Consider the following 17,410-nt stretch of genomic DNA (forward strand, 5'->3'; position numbering starts at 1 on the left):
CTGAGATTAGACCAGGAGTCCTCTGGCTATGCTGCTCAGGAGCAATTTCACCGCCCTCCTGAGAGTTTTTCTTGGAAGCTCAGTGTTTGAAGTTCACGCAGTTTACATATGATAAGTGCTGAAGCACTGCAAAACACATAGGAATTTTCCCATCCTAACGGTGAGAGAGCAAACACGACCCCCCAAGGCCGTGGAGACTGGCCCAGTAACAGACCTCCTTTGATGAACGTAGAAACATAAAAGGAGGGCGGGGGGCTACACCTGCACTGGCCTCCCAGGGACAGCTGTCTGCTCTTCTTCCCAGCATCCAGGGAGCGCACTGCCCCCTCCTCAAGCCTCTACATTAACAAGGAAGTCTGTTAATCCTAGTGAGCCAAGTGGCAGGAGCCTGTTAAGGATTAGTGAGCGGAGTGCTACTCTCCTTAAAGAACAACGGGAGGGAGGGTTGTTACTACAGAAAGAGTAGGGGATTTACCCAAGCAGGAGAGACCTGGCAAGGCCTGATTGTCTGAGGCCCTCAAACCCACATGGAGAACTAACTTTAGACTGTAGGTGGTAAGAGGGCATTAGAAGTCTTTAAGACGTGGAGCATCAAGGGCTGGGGGTGTAGCTCAGTTGGAAGTGTTGCCTGGTATGCACAAAGCTTGGGGTTTGATCCCAGCACATACACCAAACCAGGTATAATGGTGCAGAGAGGAGTCATCCTCTCTCTGCCACATAGCAAGTTCAAAGCAAACCCAGAATACGTGAGACCCTATCTCAAAAACAGAAGAAAAAGAGGAGGAAGAGGAGGAAAAGAGCAAAAAAGAAGTAGGCTGGGGCTGGAGAGATGGCTCAGTGGTTCAAAACAGGGGCTGCTCTTTCATGAGAACCTGGGTTCTGTGCGTTCCAGGCCATCTGGGGCTTCAGGGAGACCCTGTCTCAAAAAGACCAATAAATAAATAAATAATAAATAAAAAGAGAACCTGGGTTCAGTTTCCAGCACCCACATGATGGCTAACAAAGGCTAACAAGAATCCTCAACTCCAATTCCAGCGGGATCCAACACCCTCTTCTGGCCTCCATGGGCATTTCATGACATAGTGCAGTTACACACATGCAGGCAAAATGGTCATGCACATAAAATATAAAGTTTTTTTAAAGTAGGCCTTCCATTGATCAATGCTTTAGAAATAGCTCTAAGGGTATTGTGGAAAAGAACCTGAAGTAGGAGGAATTTGAGCCATTACAATAGAAAAAGAAAGATGTCAAACTCTTTCTTTAGAAAGTTACAGGTTCCATTTCACCCTTTTATGGTGCCATGCAGTTGTTCTGCCAGGGGGCAGCTCTTTAGGAACCTTCTGTGCTATCAGACTAAGGAGGAGGAAGGGAGTCCCTCTCAGATATGGTTGCACGGGCATTCAGAGTGAGGCGCCACCAGCCACAGAGTCTACCTCTGAACTATCTCTAATCACACTGCTCCACCACCGCTACCATTTGTAACTCATTTCAGTGCTTCTCAGCATCTCAAGGTCATGGTGTTTCGGGGGCTTCTTCAAACCGACATCCACACTGAGGTCTATCGCCTACTCGATTTGACCTTTCTGTACTTACAGACCAGGGAGAGGTGACCTATCAATATGTTTGTCTCTTCCCTCCTCTCCTTGGCAGCAGGCGGTGTACAAATCACATGAATATCTGCCCACAGATCCAAGGCAGCAGTGTTTACAGAGGATGAACTACTGCAGTAGGATATGAACTAAACAGCGAGAGCTTAACAAGTGAGAACGTGCAGAGCCAAGCTATGCACCTGCCGGGGCATCTCTTCATGAATTTAGGGCATATAATTTTTCTACTAAGGTCATGAATAACATAAAATATGTTCAATGAAAAGTCATACAACACTGATATCAACGAAGACTGGAAGGGTTAAGGATGCTCAGTTGGTACAGTGCCTGCCTTCCATGTGTGAGGCCGTATGTTCATTCCCTAGCAGTGCATAAACCAGGCATGGTAGCACATACCTGTAATCTTAACACTTAGGAGTAGAGGCATGAGGATCAGAAATTCAAGGGCATCCTTGACTATAAAAGGAGTTAAAGACAAGCCTGGAACACATGAGACCATGAAATAATAATAATAATAATAATAATAATAACAACAATAATAATAATAGGGCTGGAGAGATGGCTCAGCAGTTAAGAGCACTGGCTGCTCTTGCAGAGCACCTGGGTTCAGTTCCCAACATCCACATGGTAGCTAACAACCATTCGTAACTCCAGTTCCAGGGGATCCGATTCCCTCTTCTGACTTCCCTTGGCATTGCACAACACAGGTGCACATGCAGGCAATACATTCATACGCATGAAATAAAAATAATAATTTTTTTAATAATAATAATAAAACCAACCTAAAACACAAATGGGGGGCTAAAGGGGTATATATTGCCACTCTGCCAACTTCAAGAAAACATATTCCAGAACAAGGCTCAGGATATAGTTCAGTGAGAAGAGCATTTGCTGGGGGAGGGGGTGGAGGAAGGAAACAGAAGGGAAGATTTGGGGGCCATATCCCCCCAACATACCAACAAACTTCTAATCTGTAGTAACTAGTACAAACACAGCTCTAACTCAGCCTTGAGTTAAGGCTTAGCTAAGATAGCTGTGGTATTACCAGATTTTGAATGTTTGGTTGGTCTTAAGTGACTATTGATGAAATCAATAAACCATACTTATAAAGTTTGATGACCTTGTATTGCTCTGTAAGCTCTCTGTGGCCAGGACCTCGACTACTGATATTAAAGAAGTAGGTGAAGAACCCAGGCAGTTTGGCCCCAGATCCATCCTGTTTAGATTGATATCTAGTCTGGACCACTTATAAGCTACTTATTCTTGGTCAGGTTGCTTAAACTCTTTAAGTTCCTCTCATATATAATGTGATCATAATAGAACCTCATAAGGCTTTTGTGAAAATTAAATGAACTGCAAAAGTACTCATGCATTCCTTAGCAAATAAACGGTAAATCCGTATAACCTCTTAACTTTAGTCCCCTGGCACAGAGAGGTGCTCAGTCTATTTGTGGTGAATGAGGGGTAAATAACCACAGAGGAATGAAGCATTCTTTCATGACTCCCAGTCCTCTGGGTCTCAGGTGATCATATAACTCAATAGACCAGAGAGAGTTCTGGTATTTGAAGACCTAGAGAAGAAAGGTATGATCAGAGGTTCAACCCCTCATCAAAAGGGGAGCCATCGTCACAGTGTGAGTGGTCTGCGGTGTGATACCTTGAATGTATAACCAAATTTTTCCAGAAGCTCATCAATTAAAACCTTGTGCAGCCTCAGGAAGTGAGCTTGTAAATGGCAGAATAAAAGCCCCACTGCATTCCAGGTGGTGTTTTCGTTATAAACTGAAGAGGGAAAAGGCATGTCAGAGGCACTGCCTGGTCAGCCGTGAGTTGGCATTACTTGCTGGCATGTTCCCAGCCGCCCCAGCTATGGAACCACAGAAAGGAGGGAAATAAGCAGCCACCATGGTGGGGCATCTTTCTTCCTTTGAGCCTGAACTCTGACAGAGGTAGAGAGAAGACTGGCCTGGCCTGTGGTTCTGTGTCACCTCCGAAGCCTCATCCGCCACAGTCTGGCTCTTAGCAGTCACTTTAGTTGAAGATAAAATGACTATATAATCTTAGATTAGACATAATTAACACCTACTTATCTTGAATGATGAAAAAAGCTTGGTTGACTTCAGAATGTTTTCAGTTACTATAGGATATTCTTTTCATTTCTTTTTTTAATATTTTATTATTTCATGTGTATGAGTGTATTGCCTACACGTATGTGAGTGCACCCGTGTCATGCAATGCCGTGGAGGTCAGAAGAGGGCTTCAGATTCCCCTGGAACTGGAGTTAAGGATGGTTTGTAGCACCATGTGGGTGCTGGGAATCGAACCCGGGTCCTCTGCACAAGCAGTCAGTGCTCTTAACTGCTGAGCCATCTCTCCAGCCCCTCTTTTCATTTCTTTAACCAGTATACTAAGGGACACTTTTAATGACTTAAGAAATTTTCCTTGACTCATTTATGTTCATTGATAAGTAACATTCTAATTACCCCAGCTTTCTAGAACAGTGTTACACTGATCCATACATGAACCAAGGGAGTAGATGTCTCTTGCTTTATTATTTTATTTTATTCGTTATACTAGGTCTCATGTAGCCCAGGCTGGTCTTGAACTTGCTATGTAAGTTCCAAGGCTCCTCCTCCACCTTCTAAGTGCCATGGTTACAAATGTGACTCTATATCCAGCTTGGTGCTGAAGCTTTCTCATCCCACCTCCTTCACTGAGAAGGGGTAAGGTCAGTGAATACGTCCCAGATCTGATTTTTCTGGAGAGCTGCTTCCTTCAGCTTCTCTCATGAACCTCAGTCCAGGGAGTTCACAGATGGGTTCTGAAACACTGATACCTACATCCTCAGGAAACTAAAATCTCCTGAGATTGTCCTTCATTCTTTCTGGTTTTTTTTTTTTTCATTTTTTTTCCCACTAGCAAAAGGCATACACTATTGTATATCCCCCGAAGTCCCTATGAACCTGGCAGTTTATGTTTCCTTACCTCTTCCCCCTTAATACAAACATCATAACCTTTAAAAGTCAACATGGCCGGGTGTGGTGGCACATGCCTTTAATCCCAGCACTCGGGAGGCAGAGGCAGGCAGATTCTCTGTGAGTTCGAGGCCAGCCTAGTCTACAGAGTGAGTTCCAGGACAGCTGGGACTACAGGGAGACCCTGTCTCAAAAAGACCAAAAAAAAAAAAAAAGTCAACATGGAGCCAGACATGCGGCACATGCCTGTTATCCCAGTGCTTGGGAAGCAGAGGCAGAGGATCTGGAGTTCAAGGTCATTCTCAGCTATTTAGGAGTTTGATGCCTGCCTGGGCCTATCTCAAGAAATAAAACCACAACAACAAGAAAGCCAACCAACAACAAACACAACATGCAGACTTTCAAAACTAACCAGTCAATGAGGAAACATATATTAAACATACATTAAACAAATATATATTAAACATATATTAAAAACATAGTTTGAGAACCAGGTGTGGTGAGTCACGCCTTTGATCCCAGTACCTGGGAGGTAGAAGCTAGAGGATTTCTCTGAGTTCAAGGCCAGCCTGGTCTACATAGTGAGTTCCAGGCCAGTTGGAGCTACAGGGAAACCCTGTCTCAAAAAGACCTGGAAAAGAAAAACAAAACAAAACAAAACAAAAAAACCTATAGTTTGCCTAGTCCTCCAATTTGTGCCAGAATTAGTCTTGTAGACTTGCAAGTTCAAAATTTCCAAGGATCTGTCCTGTTCAAAAGAATCAGTTGGTCAAGTTGGTAGCAAAACAGATTCAAGAGAAAAATTTGAAAAAGAAAACTTAAGTCATTCTAAACTACCACATTTTCCCTCTAATTCTTCTATGACCCCTCAGGTGACCTATACTTGTTACCATAGTAACATATTCACATGCTTATTAGAAGACTCAAAATATGCCCACAGAATGTTTGATTAGGTTTTCTCCCTTAAATTTTGCTTCTGTCAGCAAACTGAACTGTACCCAAACCCACACACACACACATACGCACTCCATTCTTTATCACTGGATTTACAAAGAAGGATTTATGTTAAAACATTTCACATCAACATTCTCAACATGCTTCTAGAAAAACAGCCAATTGTTTGTAGTAGCCTAGTTTACATGTAGCTTTTCCAGTAGCCAGCAATGAAAACACAGAACAGTGGTGTCATCGCACTGCCTCGGTTTCTTTACATGCAAAAAGGAAGCTCTTTAAAACCTTACCCTACTAGCTGGAGAGAGGGCTCAGCAGTTAAGAGCACTGACTGCTCTTGCAGAGGACCCAGGTTCAATTCCCAGCACCCACATGACAGCTAACAACCATCCGTAACTCTAGTTCTAGGGGAATCTGACACTCTCTTCTGACCACCACTGCCACTACATGGCATGGGTGCACTTTACATACATGCAGGAAATACACCCACACACATAAAAATAAAATAAAATAGAAATATTCTATAAGATTCTGGTGAGAAGAAAATTGCATGTGGCTCTCAGAAGGGTGTCTGACAAACAGAACTCAAAGGTTTTGGTCACTGTTATACTTCTTTCTCATTGCTTTTTATCTGGACTTCAGTTGTCTAAAAATCCTTTCTTTTGTCTGTGGCATCACCTGTCTTTGAAGCAGGGTATCTGTCTCAGTGAATAAATAAAAGAATATATAAGTGCAGCTGCTTGTAATGGGCCATGGTACCAATTCGGCCTACTTTCTTATGCAAGACAGGCTACCTGCCTAGGGGTGGCACCACCCACAGTGGGCTGGGCCCTCCCACATCACTCATCAAGAAGATGCCCCACAGACATGGCCACAGGCCAGTCCAATGAAGGCAATTCCCCAATTGAGGCTCCCTCAACCCAGGTGTGTCAAGTTGACACTAAAGCTGTCCAGCACAGAATCAGAAGTACATCAGGAGCTATGCAGCCTTGTGAAGGTGCCTGAACATCTGAAGCTGTTACTCCATTTATAAATGAAAACACCGCTTGCTTGTGGAAATGATGGGGCAGGGGTTAGGTGCCCATCACCCGCTCAAACACACCTGAGAAACTGGGACAGTCCTTTGCACATGGAAGAGGATCTTGTTAATGGCACACATGTGCATGTCAGTGAGATGAGCAGCAAGAACAGAAACACTGAGAAAGGAATGCCTGCTGTTTTGTGAGGGCCCACTTTGACTAGGGAATATCCCAAGATTAGCAGTCGCCACTCTAGAGCTCAGAGTTTGACAGAAGCTATAGATAGCATTTGGCACAAGCACTAAATTACCTAGGTATACTACATGTCAATTTTGTCCTCTGTTTTTATTCAAGAGTTTGAATATTTAATTCTGAACCAGTTGGATATAATTTGGATTCAGACTTCATGAAATAACCATTGTAGTAACTATGTATTTCTCTATACTCTATACTGTAACCCAAATTATATACCAATAAAATGAGCTGTGAGGTGACAGTTTATAAAATACTTCTCACCACCACCCTGCAGGTTGGGCTGTTGACTCCACTTATAGAGAAAACACTAAACTTCAGAGAAGTCAGTTTGTATGAAATTATTCATACAATTTAAATTGACATGTGTATGGCTGGGCATGATGGCTCATGCCTTTAATCCCACCACTTGGGAGGCAGAGGCAGGTGGATCTCTATGAGTTTGAGGCCAGTCTCATCTACATAGTGAGTTCCAGGCCAGCTAGGGCTACAGGGAGACCCTGTCTCAAAAAGACCAAAAAATAAATGAATGAATGAGTAAATAAATAAATAAACTGACATGTGTAAGACCTTCCTTGTGTTTTCTAACAATAATTCCAGTATAGTGGTCTCAATAAATTGATTTCAGGGGAATTATTTGTCCTTCTCCAAATGCTACTAAGAAACTACTATTTCTTCCAAGCATATGGACTATGGCTGTTTGTATTACATATACATGAAAACACAGATGTATTCATGCACAATATGATGAGGTAGCTTTTTAAATTTTTAAATGAGTGCTTTGCCTGCATGTAAGTGCACCATGTGGGTACAATGTCTGTGGAAGCCAGAAGATGGCACCAGATCCCCTGGAATTGGCATTACAGACAGTTGTTAGCTGCCCTGTGGGTGCTGGGAACCAAACCCAGGTCCTCTGGAAGAGCAGTCAGTGCTTTTAACCACTGAGTCATGTCTCTAGCCCTGGTGTAAGTTTTTTACATGCAGTGTAATTGTTAGTGTTTTGAATTTTAACCCCTGACATTATCAAACATTAATGTTTATGAAATTTTCAACTTCTCTCATAACTGCTTATTTGAAAAATATATATAACACTGTATTTGAAAAAAAGAGGATAAAGAAAACAAAATATTTAAATAGAGTAAAAAAAAAAACTAAAGAAAAACATGAAGGTTAAAAACAATGTGACATGTCCTCAAATGAAAGACTTTTTAGATTACATTTAATTTCACAGATGTTTTTCATTCACTCTACTAAATATGTTACCCATGTACAAATAAAAATAATGTGAGGCAGAAATGATAATGGCCTTTAGAGGGCCAGAGAAAAGAGCATTAAGATAGTTAGGAAGGAAAAGTTAACGTGAGAGGATGACATAAAAACAGTTAATGTGGGGCTTGAGAGACGGCTCGGTGGCTAAGAGAAATGGCTGCTCTTCCAGAGGACCCGAGTTCAGTTCCTAGTACCCACATGGGGGCTAACAACCATCTGTAAGTCAAGCTCCAGGGGATCCAACACCCTCTTCTGGCCTCTATGGGCAGTGCACAACTCAGGTGCACTTACAGATAAACAGGCACACATAAATAAAAATAAAATCATTTTAAAAGAAACGCTAATGTCGGGGCTGGAGAGATGGCTCAGCAGTTAAGAACATTGACTGTTCTTGCAGAAGATCCAGGTTCGAATCCCAGCACCCACATGGCAGCTAACAACTGTCTGTAACTCCAGTCCCAGGGGATCCGACAGCCTCTTCTGACCTCCACAGGCATTGCACGACATGGGTGCACTTACCGACATGGAGGCAACACATGCATACACATAAAATAAAATTTTTAAAATTAAATTTAAAAAAAGTTAAAAAAAAAGAAATGTTAATGTCCTAATTATTATGACGAGGACTGAAGAGCTAAGTTGTTTTGTACGTTTTTGAGTGTCTTGCTTGCAAGTGTATAAATGCACCTGTGTGGTGCAATGCCAGATGAGGTGAGAAGAGGGCGTTGGGTCTCCTAGAACTAGAGCTAGGAACAGTGGTTAGCCACTATGTGGGTGCTGGGGACTGGACCCAGGTCCTCTGCAAAATCAGTCAGTGATCTTAACCACTGGCCATCTCTCCAGCTCCAGGAACTGAGTTTTGAAGAATGGATATGATTATAGGATAGTATGTCCACCTTCGGATCTAATATAGCATCATCCTAACAAATAACTATAATGTATTCAATAAATCTTCACTGAGCATTTCCTGTGTGCTAGGTACTAGGGAATAGGCTAGGTAAGTATGCCTGCCCTCAGGGAATCTCCACTCCAGTGTGACAAGGCAAATGACCAAATAAATAAGTGAAGGGTAAAGTAGGTTAGTGGGTGATAGGTACGATGGGAAAACTGAGCAGAACCAGGGACAAAGGCATGCTGTGGGAAGGAGTCACAATATTAAATAGGGTGGATAGTAACAACATCATAGAGAAGGTAGACTTGAGCAAGGATGGGAGGGAGTGGGAGAGTCTGTCCTGTGAGTAGCTGAAGAAAGGACCTGCACCTGAAGAGCAAGCAATAAAGCCCCTGACTGAAACGGCCTGCATTTGAATGCTGCCTGCATTAGGTATGTGATGTCTGGCAGTTTAATTCACATCTCTCTGCTACAATTGTATCAACTAAAAAATGAAGACAATGAAAATCAATACCTCATAGGTTTGTTGTGAGGACTGAATAAGTTAATATATGTCAAGAGGAGGCTGGGGAGATGGCTCTGAACTTGGATCTCCAGCACCCACATACAAAAATTGAATGTGGTGGCATACATTTGTAAACCTAGAGCTGGAGCGGGGAGAGAGGAAGGGAATGGAGGACAGGGAGTAGAGACAGGTGGGTCTTCGGAGCTGGATGGCCTGGCAGTCTAGTTAGTTGATGAGCTCCAGGTTGAGTGAGAGACACTATCTCAAAAAATAAGAGTAGTGAGTGTGGCGGTGCACGCCTGCAACCCCAGCACTCAGGAAGCAGAGGCAGGCAGATCTCTTGTGAGATTGAGGCCAGTCAGGGTTACAGAGTAAAACCCTGTCTCAAAAAGAAAAAAGATAAAAATAAAATATAGAGTAGTAGAGGAAAGACACCCAACTTCGACCTTAAGCATCCACACACATGCACGCATGTACAAGTGCACTCAAATGCACAAACACAAGCATGAACACACATAAACTCTTTTAAGAGATTATTTATGTTCCAGACTCAAAACAGGTCCTAGCACAGAATGAGCATTTCACGTTAGCTTTTGTTCTACTTCGTTGACCTGTTACTGTGATAAATGCCATGACCAAAAGCAACTTGAGGAAGAAAGGGGTTATTTGGCTTACAGTACAAACCATCATCCAGGGAAGCCAAACAGGACCCTGGAGGCAGGAAATGAAGCAGAGACCATGGCGCAACACTGCTCCCTGGCTTGCTTCCCCTGGCTTGCTCAGCTCCCTTTCTGATGCAGCCCAGGCCCACCTGCCTAGGGATGACACTGCCCACAGTGAGCTGGGCCCTCAGACATCAATTACCAATCAAGAAAATGCGGCACAGGGGCTGAGAGATGACTCAGCAGTTAAGAGTACTGTCTGGTCTTCCTGAGGACCCAGGTTTGGTTCCCAGCATGCACATGGTGGCTAACAACCACCTAGTGGAACAACTCTAGTTCCGGGTACCTGTTGCCCCTCTTCTGGCCTCTGTGGGTATTATATATTATATATTATATTGTATGCACTTACATACATGCAGACAAAACACTCATGCATAAAATAAAAAACAAATACAAAATTATAAAGAAAAAGAAAAGAAAATGCCCCACAGACAGGTCCACAGGACAATCTGATGGAGGTAATTCCTCAGTTGTAGCTCCCTCTTCCCAGGTGTGCCCAGGTTTGTGTCAAGTTGACAAAACTAACCAGCACAGCTTTCATAATAGTGATAAAGATGATGACAACTAAAGTGGAGAGAGGGGGGGATAGAGTAGTGATGATGATGATGATGATGATGATGGCAGGGTAACAGTAAGCTTCTCAACCTCTTTCTGTGCCTTTCTCTGCACCTTTCTCCTCTGTAAAATAAATACCCTAAATTCTATGAGTTGGAGAAACCTAAGAGAGTGCTGTATTAGTTACTTCTCTTGTTGCTATGACAAAATACCCTACAGTTTGAGGAGGTACATTTTGTCACAGTGAGGAAGGTGCTGAGGTAGGAACACAAGGCAACTTCTCACACTGTGTCCACAGGATGCAGAGAGCAGACAGGAAGTGAGGTCAAGCTATAGAACTTCAAGGCTGGCCTCCAGTGACACACTTCTTCCAGCAAGACTTCACCATACCTTGCAAAACAGCACTACCAGCAGGGGAACAAGCGTTCAAACACTTGAGCCTATGGAAGACATTTCACATTTAAATCACAACAGATAGTTGTTGTTGTTGTTGTTGTTGGTTCAAGTAGCTGACTTCAAATGTTTCCACTAGGAATCTATTAAGGTAAATCAGCATATCAAAGGAGAAATAATCCATGTTTGTTTGCTTTTTAATCTCAGGGATTAAGAGGGATTACTGCTCTGTGTTCTTTCAGAGTACAGTTCAGTTACCAGCACCCATGTCAGAAGGCTTACAACCACCTGTAGCTCCATGTGGTGGTTTGAATGAGCATGTCCCCCACAGGCTCCAACTATTTGGACATTTTGCCCCCACTTGGTGATGCTGTTTTGGGAAATTTTAGGAGGTATGGCCTTGCTGGAGGAAGTGCATCACAGGTGGTGGGGGGCATTTAGAAAGTTCGTAAGCCTTGTCGGAACACCAGTCCTCTCTGCTTCCTCCCTGCTTGAAGATGTGAATGCTTCTCTCCCTGCTACGATGGACTCTGATTCCTCTGGAACCATAAACTCAAACTCTTTTCTAAGTTCCCTTGGTCACAGCGTTTTATCACAGCAACAAAAAAGGTACTAATACACTCCAGTTCCAGGAGCTCCAACACCCTCTTCTGGTCACCATGAGAACCTGCACTCATGTGAACTTATACACAGAGACACACACATGTACCTATAATTAAAGATAAAAATATGGCTGTTGAGATGGCTTAGGGAGGTAAAGGCACTTGTTGCCAAGCCTGACACCTGAGTTCAATCTCTGGGACCCACAGAGTGGAAAGAGAGAACCAACTCCTGCCAGTTGTCCTCTGACTACATCACATCATCTCTCTGTCTCTCTCTGTGTGCACCTCTTTCTCTCCCTCATGCACATACACACAAATAAAGCAAATATAATTTTAAAACTAAAAATAATTTTTAAAAAATGTTTATTTTTTATGTGCATAAGTATATTGCCTGCATGTATGTAAGTGTACCTGTGTCATGGGAGGTCAGAAAAAGGTGTCAGATCCCCTGAAACTGGAGTTATGGACAGTTGTTAGCCACCATGTGGGTGCTGGGAACAGAACCCAGGTCCTCCTTAAGAGCAGCCAGTGCTTTAACCACTGAGCCATCTCTCCAGCCCTTAGTCATATACAATTTTAAGGAAACTGGAATAGATGCAGTAACTGAAAAAGAGATGTGAGGATGATTGTTAGCTGCTACATGAGTGCTGGGAATCCAACCCAGGTCCTCTGCAAGAGCAGTCAGTGCTCTTATTTGCTAAACCATCTCTCTAGCCCCATTAAAAATACAAATATTTTTTAAATCTCTGCTACCTAGAACATTCTAATTTCTCTTTTATTATTTTTTACAGCTTCCAGCAAGAAGTGCATCCCTTCTCCCATGTTTATAGCTTTCCTGTCCATTTTGGTCAGTGTTGTTATTCTTCCAAACACAACATGCAATGGAATTCAATGGCTCCTTTTTAAAGAAACTATTGAAATTTTTTGCTGGCTTTTTTTGTCAGCAGAAGCTGAGATTCAAAGTTTCCCTCATGCCACAGAAGACATGGGCGACAGAAGCTGGTGGAAAGAAACAAGCTTATTCAGTCAGCCCTAAATAAAGCAGGAGATGGCCTTGAATCCCCATCTTAGGGCTTTTGTATGTTACCTTACTTGCTGCCATCACAAAAAAGCAAGACAAGAGGCAATGCGAGAGGAAGGGTTTCTGCGGGATGACAGTTTGGGAAGACAATCCATGGCGAAGAAAGGCTGGAGGCAGGAGCATGAGGCAGCTGGTCACATTGCATATGCAGTCAGGAAACAAAGTGAGGACAGGAAGTGATGCCAGGTCATCAAATCCCAAGGCCTACCTCCAATGATTCACTTCCTCCAACGAGGCTTCACCTCCTGAAGATTCCACAACCTTGAAAATATCACCACCAGCAGAGGACTGAGTGCTCAAACCATGAGCCTATGAGGAACATTTCACATTCAAACCACAGCAGGGCATTAATGTACAAAGAGCTCTTACAGGAGAAAAAGCAGCATACAGAGACAGACCACAGGCTGAAAGTTCCTGTCCTACGCAGGATCTTTGTGTTCTACAACACTGTCTTCTTTACTCTCGTCTGGCAGGAACCTCACCAAGGCCTTGCTTCCCTGCAGCTGGTTAACCTGAACCTGAAGAAGGCCAGGATAAACGCTGTATGTGGCTTCCCCTTTGCTAGTCCTGTTTGGTCTCCCCTTTAAGCCTTGGTCTTAACCAGGCAGGACACCCTGAGTACCCTTGGGGAATCACTCTGCCTAGCTATCATTTCATGCAAAGGCTGGCTCAGTTCACTTGCCTATGAGCAAGCCTGAACCAGTCAGCTTATTTCTTCTCTATAGTCAGAGAGATCCATGGTGAGATAGAATCCAATGATAGCCTATGAAATATAACCAGGGTACCTTTGCAAAATTAGTGTTAGGAGCAGGGTGGGGACCTCTTTTCTGAGTGGAGATGAATAAAAATAGAGTTGGAATGCACTGACATCTCTTGAGACATCTCACCTCCGAGAGAGGCACGTCTGCCTCCCTGAGACAGGAACTCAATGAAGGCAGTGCTGAGAAGCTGAGCTCTGGAAAGAAGAATGACTCTCTAGAGCCAACCATGCCTGAAGCTTCATACATTAAGCTTGATCACTGCATGAATCAATAAACTCTGTCTTTGCTACATAATTGGGGTTATGTTTTCTATCACAAGCAACTGGAGGAGTTCCGATGAATACAAACTTTCACTTATTTCTAATTTATTGATCCTAAACTAACAAATCCAAGAAGAATGAGTTGGAAAGCAAATGACAAATCCTTCAATAAATTGAAAAGCTTTGAACTGTAGAGACTTAATAATCAAGGTGTGATTTCTCATCAGATTTTTTTTTCAAATCAGCATCCAAGATCAAATTGGTATATTGTCAAATGAGACGCTATATGGAAACCTGAGAAATAAAAATTAATGATGGTAGTTGAAATCTCAGTCACGACCTGTAACAAGCTCCTACAATCACGTTCCTAAAAGATTATTAGAAATTAAAATTTAAACTCTTCATTTATAGACTAGATGGAAATTTTTAAGTCTTTTAAAAACTATTTTATTTCTTTCGATTTTATGTGTATGAGTATTGCCTGCAGGTATATAAGTGCACCCGTGTTATGCAATGCCCTCAGAGGTCAGAAGAGGGCATCGGATCCCCTGAAACTGGAGTTACAGACACTGTTAGCCATCATGTAGGTGCTGGGATTTGAACCCAGGTCCTCTGCAAGAGCAATCAGTGTTCTTAACCACTGAGCCATCTCTCTATCCCTGATTTTAAGTCTTTATAGAAAACTTAAGTGAATGTGTTAAGGGGGAAGGATGTATGTAGAAGAGAATATGGAAAAAACTGATTTGCAAATCATTATCAAAAATATTTTAGCTCTGCCATCATGTAGGTGCTGGGATTTGAACCCGGGTCCTCTGCAAGAGCAATCAGTGTTCTTAACCACTGAGCCATCTCTCTATCCCTGATTTTAAGTCTTTATAGAAAACTTAAGTGAATGTGTTAAGGGGGAAGGATGTATGTAGAAGAGAATATGGAAAAAACTGATTTGCAAATCATTATCAAAAATATTTTAGCTCTGGGTCTGGAGAGATGACTCGGCAGCATATGTGTATGTGAAGTTCTCAGCCCCTTGGAGAAGATTTGAACAAAAAGCAGCAAAGTGTAAAGCAGTTCACCTGCCCCATTCTCCAAATGGGTATTCCCAGACAAACAGGACCAGGAAAGTCTACAAACAAATAATTCCCATCATTCACTGCATAGAGTCTTTAGTGGCTTCTAGGGGACAGTCCTGGGGACAGCTTTGCAGTGAGCCTGGGGGATCTGCAGCAAAATGACATGGCAGGAAAAGCCACCCAGCATCTGGTACATTTCTTTCTTGTGCCGTATAGGTGCATTTATGGAGCTATGTGATGTACAATGTATCTTGGGGAATTGAATATAGGGATGGCAAAATATCTCAGTGAGTTAAAGACGCTCAATGCGCAAGCCTGACAAACTGAATTTGATCCCCAGAGTGCACGTTAAAAGCCAGATGCCATGCTGTGCATCTGTAATCCCAGCATTTCTGCAGTGAGATGGGAAGCAGATACAGAAGAATGGTCTCAAAGCTCCGGGGTTGCTAGCCTAGAGTGCTCATGATGGCCGAGGCAGCAGGAAAGACCCTGCCTCAAAAACAAGGAGAACCATTCCCCAAAGATGCTCTCTGACCTCCACATGCATGCTACGGCATGTGCATGCCCCTACCACCACCACATGCACATACACACTGATAATAATTGTAAATAATTTGGTAGTAGGCCAGGTAGCTCATGAATTTATAATCCCTAAGAAGAAGCTATAAACATTTGTCACAAAAGAAAGGGGAAATTGGGTTTTCTGTTCATGAGAATGCAATTGAAAGATCTAAGAGAAAGAACCAGGGAGGTTTTGAATGGATCAGCACCAAACCAGGCCATAGAGCATCTAGAGGGAGACAGGAGTGCGGAAAAGAAATTTAAAAAAAGCAGTAAGAAATTACATGTGGCAGCAATATGTGCCCCAAATAAGTACAATTGAGGGGAAAATGAGATGCCATTGGGCTCTGGGTAGTTGAGTTTTCCACTAGAGGTGAGGGGTTTATTTGGGTGACAGGGACCTTTACATAGATAGAAAAGAGAGCTGAGTAGAAAGGAGAGGCAGGATGCAGGAATAGTCAACATACTTACAGGCCCAGGTCAAGAAGTACATAAGTCGGTCAAAATAAAGGAGTCATGAGGTTGAAGATGATACTTAAAGCCACAAAGTGTGGGACCAGTGTGATGGCTCAGTGGGTAAAGGAGCTTGCTGCCAGCCTGATGACCTGAGTTTGATTCTCAGAACCCACATGGTGGAAGGAAAGAACAGGCTCCTGAAAGTTGTCTTCTGACCTACACATCTACACAATGGCATGCATGCACCCATGTACACATACAACACACACAAATGTAATATTTTTAATCAAAAAAAAGCCACAAATTAGAGCCACAAAGTCAGCCTAAAGCCTTTCATCTCCATGAGAAATCAAGTCTCTGAATAAAACATGTTTAAATTGCTAACTCTTCAAAGAGTGCTCCCAACACAAACAGCATTGTTTTGTAAGCATCCCTCGTAAACACCGTAGAAGTGTGAATTCTAAAGTCAGATCTCAGTCTACAGACTCCCGAGCCCAGCAACCCATACCTTAATACAATTCTGCTGTGCTCCAACACTGGAGAACAAACACATGTGATTATGATTCTTTAGGAAATGAGTTTTTTTATTTATTCTTTTTATTTTATGTGTATGTGTGTATTCCCTGCATGTAGGTAAGTGCACCCGTGTTGTGCAATGCTGTGGAGCACAGAAGAGGCTGTCAGATCCCCTGGAACTGGAGTTATGCACAGTTGTTAGCTGCTATGTGGGTGCTGGGATTCAAACCCAGGTCTTCTGCAAGAACAGTCAGTGTTCTTAACCGCTGAGCCATCTCTCCAGCTAAGTGGGTTTTTTAAAATAGCTGACTTCTCCCTCCTGCTGCTGTTTATAGACCAGATCTCTGAAGACAGAAATAAGTCTCCTGAAATTATGAAGATTTATGAGTTTAGTTAAGAATTTGGACACAGTTCATAGTCCCTCAAGTTTTTCCTATAGTCCAAGGATTTTAATATGAAATCTGTGAAGTGGGTTACTGATTTAGATTAACTTTAAATCTACATTAAAATGTCATAGGCTGGAGGGATTGCTTAGTAGGTAAAGTCCTCACTATATAAGCATAAGGACCTGAGTTCAGATTCCCAGGATCCATATAAAAGCCAGGCAGTAATCCCAGTGCTGGGAGGTGTGGCAAGGGGTGCGACGGACCAGCCCAGACCGGAGCAGTTCAGTCCTATGGGAGCAGGGTCCCTGAAAGAGTGGACAAGGATTCGGCTAATGACAAACAGACAAACACATAGGAGTTTGGTGAAAGTCTGAGTGTAATTTTGCAGCTGCAGAGCTCAGATTATAAATTACAAAGTTACATGATTACATCAATAAGCCATTGTTTTGTGGTTTAACCATTTTTTAAGAGTTCTGATTCCAGAGACAAAAGCAAAACACAGGTGAATCAAAATATATTGTCAAACATTAACTAGTGCTAAACAGAAAGTTTCTGTTTTTCATCTTGGTGAGTCACA

At 42.7% G+C, this 17,410-nt stretch overlaps 1 protein-coding gene across 1 annotated transcript in view; it reads left to right on the forward strand.

Moving 5' to 3' along the window:
- Positions 1-14,261, forward strand: part of Art4 (ADP-ribosyltransferase 4 (Dombrock blood group)) — a 21,615-nt gene extending 7,354 nt beyond the window's left edge. Inside the window, exon 3 of the mRNA XM_029557661.1 lies at positions 12,534-14,261. Coding sequence (XP_029413521.1) covers positions 12,534-12,778 — 245 coding nt within the window. The 3' untranslated portion in view covers positions 12,779-14,261. The remainder of the gene's footprint in view (positions 1-12,533) is intronic.
- Positions 14,262-17,410: the final 3,149 nt, after the last annotated feature.

The sequence above is a fragment of the Nannospalax galili genome, unplaced genomic scaffold, assembly GCF_000622305.1.
Source record: "Nannospalax galili isolate Female #2095 unplaced genomic scaffold, S.galili_v1.0 scaffold208, whole genome shotgun sequence".
Classification (NCBI taxonomy): Eukaryota; Metazoa; Chordata; class Mammalia; order Rodentia; family Spalacidae; genus Nannospalax; species Nannospalax galili.